General features: G+C 59.8%; 1 protein-coding gene across 1 annotated transcript; it reads right to left on the minus strand.

Moving 5' to 3' along the window:
* Positions 1 to 599: 599 nt before the first annotated feature.
* On the minus strand, positions 600 to 1,722 carry LOC109734266 (HMG-Y-related protein A). The gene is made up of 2 exons (XM_020293475.3): positions 1,519 to 1,722; positions 600 to 1,366 (listed from the first exon to the last, which is right to left on the minus strand). The coding sequence occupies exons 1-2, from the start codon at positions 1,567 to 1,569 to the stop codon at positions 932 to 934; spliced, it is 486 nt and encodes a 161-aa protein (XP_020149064.1). The 5' UTR covers positions 1,570 to 1,722; the 3' UTR covers positions 600 to 931.
* Between the last annotated feature and the right edge of the window lie 8,365 nt (positions 1,723 to 10,087).

The following is a 10,087-nucleotide window of genomic DNA, read 5'->3' on the forward strand; positions in this document are numbered from 1 at the left end:
TTCAGATAACCTGTCTGCCGCTCTAATAGTGTATATGACTCATTTTTATCCCAGTTATTCTGATACTAGTATTTTTCTCAGTTATTCTGATACTAGTATTTTTCTCAGTTATTCTGATAGTCTGTACCTCCCACGGTGTGCCATTGTATGTCCAAGCTTATATGGTTCGACCATGTATTTTGGTTCGTGTTTTATCTATAAAGCAGGACAAGAGCTTATTTCGTAGATAAATGAGGTTGCCTCTGAGATGCACCTCAGCTGCAAGTCAAACGAGCATGTTGCCTGCTGCGATTATTCCTCAAGATTGTGTTGTGGTACTCGACTGACAGTGACTAGATTGGACGAGAGGGCGCTTGAAGGAGATACCATCCCTCAAACTGACTTAAAACACACCAGGTACCAGGCCAGCGAGTTGCAGACACCAGTTCGTCATAGGAGGATCAAGGGTACAGTCCCAGCCCCTCGGCAGCCCATCACAGCCATTCTGCAGCCGCCTCCTCGACAAAACGGAAGTGATCATTACCAACGAATTTTAACAGGCTCGATCACAATTCACAACTAGGTAGAGTAGACTACAAAATACTGGAGCAGACACCTGGTAGAGGAGGACATGAACACCATGACTAACCGACACAGTTAATCCATCCACCGATTGTACAAATAGATCCACATTAGCTGAACAATCAGCACACTCAACATCCTAATCAACCTTAGGTTACAACAACGGCGGCAGCGCTACGACCACGACAGCAATGGCGACGACGACACATTAAACCCTCCTAATCACGACACGGCGATCCCGGCAATTAAGTACCACTACAATTAAAGAGAGCGACCGACAATTATTAAGCACTACAGAACAAGATTAACCAGCCAGCACCCGGGTGATCCAGAGAAACCGACAGCCGCGCCCAGGTGGACGGAGGACGAGTCAGGCCGCCGCCGGCTCGGCGGGGCGCGCCTTGGGCGGACGGCCGCGGCCGCGCTTGGCGGATCCGTCGACGGCAGGGGCGGGAGCGGTCTTGGCCTTCTTAGGCGGGTTGGCGGCCTCGGCCTCGGGGTCCTTGGGCTTGACCGGGCGTCCGCGGGGGCGCGGCGAGGCGGGCTTGGGCGGCGCGTTGGGGTCAATGGGCTTGCGCGGGCGGCCGCGGCCCCGCTTGGGCGGGGCGTCCGGCGCGTCGGTGCGGAAGTAGTTGTTCTTGAGGAAGAGGAGCTGGCCGGACTCCTTCATGCGCACCAGATGCGCCGTCAGCAGCGCAGCGTGCTCCTTGGGGAGGTCGCCGTACTTGCCCTCGATGTGCTTGGAGATGGCGGACTTGTTCGACCCGTTCTTGTCGTTGAGCGCCGCGATGGCAGCCAGTATCATCTGAACTCGTCCAAAAAAAACACAGATCAGCGTAAGAAATCCAGCTCGGGCACCACCTCAGCCCAACAAAATGTAAATCTTGGCAACCACCGTCGAACCAAAGCCAGAAACAAATATTACAACACAGCGAGAAACGGCGGCTCCGGTAGTACCTCGGGATATGGCGGGAGGCTCGCCGGCTTGGCGACCTGCTCGTCGGCCATGGCGAAGCGGCGGGGACGAGGAGGGGAAAGGGAGGAGAGGTGGGGAATTTTTCTTCCCGAGAGGAGGTCTGCGGCGGCTGCGTGCGAGCGGAGAGAGTTGGATCGGAATACTCCGGATAAGAACTGAAGAGGAGTGAGCGAGAGTGAGATGGATGGATCGCATGGTGGCGATGATAATGAAGATGGACGGATGAGATTGCTCTGGCTGGCCTAATCGGACGGTAGAGGATGGGAGCACACGGATCGGTGACCTGGCGAGCCAGGAGTTCTTTATGCGTGGTCATGTGTGCAGCTGCCTTTTTTGTTTTTTTTTTATAGAAAGTGCGCCTGGTTTTGGTGAAAGGCAAGCTGTTCAAAGGATCCACACGTCTTGTGCTGGCCATTTGCTAGCAACATTCAATATATGAACTCAAGAAAAATGCATTCAATATTTGTCCCATGAGTGCACACCGTGGCATTTGAAATTTCTTAGAAATGCCTACCCACCATGTCACTTGTAAACATGAAGCTATTCAGATTTTGATTTTGGACTAGCAAAAATGCTCGTGGATTGCAACGGGAGAAGTAAACATATCGCAGCCCATCCCTCCTCACCAATACACACTTGTCCGCGCCCTTATAAAAAAATCTGATGCAAGAACATAAGTGGTCAACTATAATGGAAGAAATTCAGTAATGGGTATTCAAAAATAAGTGACATGCACATTCGAATGTTCACGTGTGTTGCAACGGAAGAATAAAACATATCACAACCCCTCCCTCCTCGCCAATACACATTTGTCTCCATCTTTTATTTCAACACAATACCCCACATGTATCTCCGCTTATATTCCTTTCTGCCCGGAACGATGGTGATAGTGATGTCCACCTTGCGTCAATCATACTAAAAACTGCATAAGAGGTCAACTATAATGGGGGGAATTCAGTAATGGTTATCCAAAAATAAGTGGCATGCACATTTTGAAGTTTGTTTGCTTGATGCAATGAAAACTTCTATTGCATGTTTATAACAACTTCTGACTTGTAGTCATATGTTTATCCAAAAACATATGTACATTGCCTTTTCCTGGAACACTAAATTCAGGCTTCCCAAAAGTAAATAATGGAGGCAGCAACTAAGAGAATAAGATGGATCAAAGTGAAACCTTTTTCTTGTGCATGAATTCTAACAGTAAATAACTACATGGTTGTTTACATGTACGAAAATCAATCATCAAAGCAGCAAAACAATGTGATTATGTTAAAAAAAACTGCTTCATAGACTAAAACACATGCAAGGGGAAATAACTGGCCTATTATACCTAGTATTGTATGAAATAAATACATAACCTTCTAGTATTTCCTAACTAACTCCTTGTCGGGGGGATGGAACCCGGGCAGGCAACGGAACCCGGATCCTCTTCAAAAAATAACGGGGCTGGCACTGCCCCTCAATACCGGCACGCGCTTGGCCGGGTCGCTCAACCCGGCCAAGCCCCGCAAGCCGGCCAGACTAGCCGACCCGGCAAGACACGTCGACTCGGCCTCAACAATTAGCGCAAGACAGCCGAACCCGGCACGGCCAAAGCCTCCTCACCAAGCCAACGCCACCCATGGCGTGCTACGCAATCCAGCCGCGGGTCAACTCCCGTCCCATCCAGGCCGTATGATGGGGACGAGACTTCAATCAACGATGACCGAGGCAACAGTGCCCCGCCCATGCCTCTGGTCAGCAGGAACGTGGCAACAGTGCCCCTCACCTACCCGCTGACCAGGGCCGACGTGGCTACAGTGCCCCCGCCCTCACCGCTGACGACAGCAAGCGGCAACCTGACGGAGAGCACTGTACGCGACTCGACTCGGCCACGCCCTGACGATCGACAAGACGACGCACAGTCCCCCTAGGCATGCGGGGCCCGCACCTAGGGAAACCCGGCGAACCACAAGCCCTTAGCGGGACCCAGCCCGGGTCCCCGGACACCGACAATACGGACCCACCGACTTGTAACATTACCATTGTACCCCCGGGGGTTGGACTATAAAACCCCCGGGAGCCCATGATCATTTGGGGGGCGAGCGAGAGGACTAGCCACGAAACAACAACACCGGAGAGAAGGAGCAGCCCAAGCCTTGGCCAGCTTCCTTCCTCCTCCATACAGCTCCAGAAGCAACATTGTACTATCGATCATCCAACTACACTCAGCAGGACTAGGGGTATTATCTCTCCGGAGAGCCCCGAACCTGGGTATGTCCGGCGTCCCGCGCCCGCTTATGCCAACCTCGCCTCTGGAGTCCACCAGCGCCCTCGAGCCTCCTCCTCTCTTTAGCCATCCCTTGGCATCTGTCGTGCGCCCACCATGACATTTGGCGCCTACCGTGGGGCAGCTCGAGGAGCTGGCCGGGAGCATGCTTCAAACGGGGCCCTTCTCCTACGCCGACGAGTCCGTCGCGCTGGCGGACGACGTTGTCAGCGCGCTTGTGGCCTCCTTCGCCGCGCTGCGCATCTCCGATGCGTTCGCGGCCGACGAGTACCCTAGCGAGGTGCTCAGCTACTCCGACTCTCCCCTCTCCCTCGGCGGCGGCGTTTTCGCCGGGGCAATGGACGTCCATGTGGAGGTCTTCGTCACCGGCGACGGCACCTCCTCCTCGTCGAGCAAGACGAGGAAGGCTGCCGAAGCCAGGGCCGCAGCGGATCGGATCGAGCCGTCCAATCCGTTGCGCGCTGCGATGCAGAGCCTCCGCATCCCCATCGGCACCGATGTCGACGCCACCAACGTCGCTGAGGCCCGAACCCAGCTCGAGGAAAGGCGCCAGCAGATGCTGGACCTATCTGAGACGCTCGCCGCCACTCAGCGCCGCCTGGACGCCGCTCAGCTGGAGCACGATGCCGCCTACGGATTCACGCTCGCCGCGGCCGAGCCAAGCCGGGTCGCCGATGTGCGTGCCCGGGGAGGAGCGATCGGCCGGGCCCTCGGCGCCGTCCCAACCGTCTACGAGACCCCAGCGAAGAACATGCGCGCTGCCTAGGCAGCCGCAGTCGGCCTGGACCAGCTCGCGGGTGAGGAGCTGAAAGAGCGCATCGGGCGGATGCGTGAACTCCTCCACGCCGCCAACACCCAGCAGGACCGCCTCAACCAGCTCGCCAAGCCGGCGGGATCCGGCTCCGCCCGCCTTGGCGGGCCCGGTGAACTTCTGCACACCGCTTCCTCGCCACCCGGTGAGGCGCACTCCGGCCGAGCCCAGACTCGGCGTGACCCGGCCGTTACAGCCGCCGGCGGATTGGGCGACGAGCCCGTCCTAGAGATCCAGCGCGGACCCGGCCAGCATGGCCGGCGTCCGGCTCCAACCGACCCGGCCCCCCGTGGCCTGGCCGCAAGTCGACTCGGCCCGCGCACCATCGACGACGCCGACGCTCGCCACCGCCTCGATCAGCTCGCTCGCTCCCTGGAGGTGGAGGAGAGCGGCGCTATCGGGCCGGCGTGCTTCGGCCCGCGCATCCGGGAGGAGCCCTTCCCCAAAGGATTCATGCTCCCCCGCGACACCCCCAAGTACAACGGGACGGTGAAGCCAGAAGACTGGCTCACCGACTACTCCACGGCCATTGGCATCACCGGTGCCAATCGTCGTCTCGCCGTGCGCTACGCACCGCTCATGCTCCAAGGGTCGGCCCGCACGTGGTTGAACAGCCTGCCGATGGGTAGCATCAACACGTGGGTGGACTTCGAGGAAGCCTTCGTCCCCAACTTCACGGGGACCTACAAGCGACCCGGCCACCCTAGCCAGCTTGCCATGTGCGTGCAAGGGCCTACGGAGACCGGTCGCGAGTACCTCGCACGCTGGACCGAGCTCCGGAACAGCTGCGAGGGCGTCCATGAAGTCCAGGCGATCCAGTACTTCGTCAGCGGGTGCCGAGACGACACCCTCCTCAAGCACAAACTCTTACGCTCCGAGCCGGCCACCATGGCCGCGCTCATGGTGACGGCGGACAAGTACGCCAACGCCGACTCCGCCATGAAGATTCAGGTGGCGCTGGATGAAGCCGGCAAGGCGAAGCCGGTTCCCCCTCCGAAGCCGGCCGGCGAAAGCAGCCGGCAGCAGCATCACCAGAACAACAAGCGCAAGGCCGACCAGCCGGCGCCGCGTCACGACAACCGGCTCGTCGCGGCCACCGAGCCCGCGGCAGACCCGGCGGCGAAGCGCCGGCAAACGGCAAGACGGCATGGCAACCCGCCATGAGCTTCGAGCAGATGCTCGACGCCCCCTGCAAGCACAACAGCGGCGCAAGACCCTCACGCACACGCTTCGGCAGTGCGCCATCACCAAGCGCATCATGAGGGGCGACGTCCCGCCCCCTCCGGCTCCGGCTCCAGGCACGGGACAGCCGCCTCCGCCTCCACCGCCGCCTCCAGCTGGCGGCGCGATGCGCGATGACGCCTACCCGGACCAGAGCGCGGCCTACGTCGTCTTCACCAGCCTTGGCGACGACAAGCGCAGCGAGCGCCTCCTTCGGCAGGAGGTGAACACCATCGTCCCGGCCAAGCCGGAGTTCATGCATTGGTCTGATCGCCAGGTCACCTGGACCCGGGAGGATCACCCGGCAGTCATGCCGAGCCCGGGTGGTTACGCCCTCGTCCTCAACCCCACCATCATCGCGCGGCGCACATGCAAGTTCTCCCGAGTCCTCATCGACGGCGGCAGCAGCATCAACATCCTCTACCGCGACACGATGACCAAGCTCGGCCTCAAAGCCGAGGACCTGGAGTCAACCCGAACGATCTTCCACGGTATCGTGCCCGGCCTCTCCTGCTCCCCCATTGGCCGGGTCCGGCTAGATGTCCTGTTCGGTGACAGTAGCCACTTCCGGCGCGAACTGATCTGGTTCGAGGTGGTGGACCTGTCCAGCGCGTATCACGCGTTGCTGGGCCGGCCCGTGCTCACCAAGTTCATGGCGGTACCCCACTACGCATACCTGAAGATGAAGATGCCGGGTCCCAAGGGCCTCATCACCATCACCGGCGATTACCGCAAGTCCCTGGAGTGCGCCCGAGACGGCGCCAAGTTGGCCGAGTCGCTGGTCATTGCCAAGGAGCGGCGCCAGCTGGACCGGATCGTCGCCCTGGCAGGCAAGGCCTCCGCCGCGTCGATCCCGACCCCGGACCCGGCCGACGAGGCCGCCTTCAAGCCCTCCAAGGAGACCAAGAAAGTGAAGCTCAACCCAGAAGACCCCAGCTGCAGCAAGTACGTTGTCATAGGCGCCCGCCTCGACAGCAAATAGGAAGGCGAGCTCGTCGACTTCCTCCGTGAGAATCGGGATATCTTCGCATGGACCCCCAAGGACATGCCGGGTATCCCGAGGAAGTACGTCGAGCACAAACTTCACGCCCGCAAGGACACCAAGCCTGTCTGTCAACCCCTACGACGATTTTCCGAAGAGAAGAGAAGAACCATTGGTGAAGAGGTCGCCAAGCTTTTGGCGGCCGGCTTCATAATGGAAGTGTTTCACCCCGAGTGGCTGGCCAATCCAGTCCTCGTCCTGAAGAAGAACAAGACCTGGCGCATGTGTATCGACTACACCAGCCTCAACAAGGCCTATCCCAAGGATCCGTTCGCCCTCCCGCGGATCGACCAAGTCATCGACTCGACCGCCGGGTGTGAGCTCCTGTCCTTCCTGGACGCTTACTCCGGCTACCACCAGATCAAGCTGGACCCGGCCGACGCCCTGAAGACGTCCTTCATCACGCCCTTTGGGGCATATTGCTACATCACCATGTCGTTCGGCTTGAAGAATGCCGGCGCCACCTTCCAGCGCTGCATGCAGAAATGCCTGCTGCCGCAACTCGGCCGCAATATCCACGTATACGTGGACGACATCGTGGTGAAGACCAAGCAGCACCTCACGCTCCTCGACGATTTGAAGGAAACCTTCGCCAACCTCCGCGAATACAAGGTCAAGCTTAACTCGGAAAAATGCGTCTTCGGCGTCCCGGCTGGAAAGCTACTCGCCTTCCTCGTCTCGGAACGCGGCATTGAGGCGAACCCGGAGAAGATCAAGGCCATCGAGCGCATGCGCAAGCCGGCTCGGCTGCGCGATGTCCAGAAGTTCACCGGGTGCTTGGCCTCGGTCAGCCGGTTTCTAAGCCGGCTGGGCGAGAGGGCGCTACCCCTGTACCAGCTAATGAAGAAGACGAGCCCGTTCGAACGGAACGGCAAGGCAGACGAGGCCTTCCAAGACCTCAAGCGCATGCTCTCCACCGCACCAGTCCTGGCCGCGCCGACCGACAAGGAGCCGCTGTTGCTCTACATAGCCGCGACCTCGCGGGCGGTCAGCACGGTGCTGGTGGTCGAGCGACCAGAGAAGGGCAAGATCCAAGCCGTCCAACGCCCAGTCTACTACCTGAGCGAGGTGCTCTCCATCTCCAAGCAGAACTACCCGCACTACCTGAAGATGTGTTACGGCATGTACTTCACCACCAAGAAGCTAAAGCAGTATTTCCAAGAGCACGTTGTCACCATGGTCAGCACGGCGCCCATTGAAGAAATCATCGGGTGCCGGGATGCCTCTGGACGGGTTGCCAAGTGGACGATCCAGCTAGCCGTCCACACCATCCTCTACGAGCCCCGCACCGCGATCAAGTCTCAAGCCCTGGACGACTTCCTCGTCATCTGGACCGAGACCCAGTACTTGCCGCCGCCTCCCGACTCGACGCATTGGCGCATGCACTTCGACGGGTCCAAGATGCGACTCGGCTTGGGGGCCGGCATCGTACCGTCGTCCTCGAAGGGCGACCGGCTCCGCTACGCGCTCTAGATCCACTTCGCCGTCTCCAACAACGTCGCTGAGTACGAAGCCCTGTGCACGGCCTCCGGCTTGCCAAGGAACTTGGCATCCGGCACATCCTGTGCTACGGCGACTCGGACCTGGTGGTGCAGCAGTGCTCCGGTGAATGGGACGCCCGCGACTCCAACATGGCAAGCTACCGCTTCCTCGTCCAGAAGCTGTCCGGATCCTTCGAGGGCTGCGAGTTCCTCCACGTCCCGCGCGCGGAGAACGAAGCAGCCGATACGCTCGCCAAGATCGCCTCGTCACGACAAGCCATCCCGCCCGGCGTCTCCCTCGAGCACCTGCGCAAGCCGTCCGTCAAGCCATCGCCGGACTCCGAGTCCATCCACGTTCCAGACGACCCGGCCGCACCTCAACCCGGCCCGGGGACCGCTGAACCCGGCCCAGGGGCTGCTCAGCTCGACTCGGCCACCATCATCCCGGACCCGACCGTCGCCATCCCCGACCCGGGGGCTGCTCAACCCGGTTCGGGGGCTGCCGACTCGGAACCCACCCTGGTGGCCGTCTTCGCCGTGGTTACGGCTCCATCTTGGGCCCTCCCAATATCAGAATTTTTGGAGAACGGGGTTCTCCCCATGGACGAGACCGAAGCTTGGCAGGTGCAGCGCCGGGCGTCCGCCTACAGCATCATCAACAATGAGCTCGTCAAGCGCAGCTCCACCGGCGTGTTCCAGCGCTGCGTCGAGCAGGAACGGGGCATCGACATCCTCCTCGACTTACATCAGGGCGAGTGTGGGCACCATGCCGCATCACGATCCCTGGTGGCCAAGGCGTTCCGCCACGGTTTCTACTGGCCCACGGCCCTCCAAGATGCCAAGTCGCTCGTCCTCAAGTGTGAGGGATGCCAGCGCTTCAGCAAACGCAGCCACCAGCCAGCGTCAGCACTCCGCACCATACCGATCGCCTAGCCCTTCGCGGTTTGGGGACTCCACATGGTGGGACCCTTCAAAACCACTCGAGGCGGCATGACGCACTTGCTGGTGGCATTGGACAAATTCACCAAGTGGATCGAGGCAAGACCAATCAAGAAACTGGACGGGCCAACAGCCGTCCGGTTCATCAAGGACATAGCGGTGCGCTACGGCATGCCGAACAGCATCATCACCGACAATGGCACCAACTTCGCCAAGGGCGTGCTCGAGCAATACTGCTCCGTCTCCGGCATCCGCCTCGACCTGGCCTCCGTTGCGCATCCGCAGTCCAACGGGCAGGTCGACCGGGCCAATGGACTCATCCTGTCCGGCGTCAAGCCGCGACTCGTCGAGCCGCTCATCCGCTCACCCGGCAGCTGGCTTGACGAGTTGCCGGCCGTTCTCTGGAGTCTACGCACCACGCCGAATCGGTCGACCGGGTTCACCCCGTTCTTCCTCGTCTACGGAGCCGAAGCCGTCATCCCGACCGACGTCGAGTTCGACTCACCGCGCGTCGCGATGTACACCGAAGCCGAAGCCAGAGAAGCCCGCGAAGATGGCGTCGACCTGCTCGAAGAAGCACGCCTCCTGGCGCTCAGTCGCTTGGCCATCTACCAGCAAGGCCTGAGGCACTACCACGGCAACAAGATCAAGCCCCTCGCATTCCGTGAGGGCGACCTCGTCCTCCGACTCGTCCAAGAGCAGGTAGGCCAGCACAAGCTGTCCCCTCCATGGGAGGGCCCATTCATCATGAGCAGGGCCTTGCGCGACCGCAACGCCTACTACC

Source organism: Aegilops tauschii, chromosome 5 (assembly GCF_002575655.3).
Source record: "Aegilops tauschii subsp. strangulata cultivar AL8/78 chromosome 5, Aet v6.0, whole genome shotgun sequence".
NCBI classification, from domain to species: domain Eukaryota; kingdom Viridiplantae; phylum Streptophyta; class Magnoliopsida; order Poales; family Poaceae; genus Aegilops; species Aegilops tauschii.

Bases quoted from the DNA above. Each gene is read 5' to 3' on its own strand.
- LOC109734266 (XM_020293475.3), bottom strand. From the start codon at position 1,569: ATGGCCGACGAGCAGGTCGCCAAGCCGGCGAGCCTCCCGCCATATCCC. The intron at 1,367-1,518 runs GTACTACCGGAG...GGACGAGTTCAG, and splicing joins GCCTCCCGCCATATCCCGAG to ATGATACTGGCTGCCATCGC.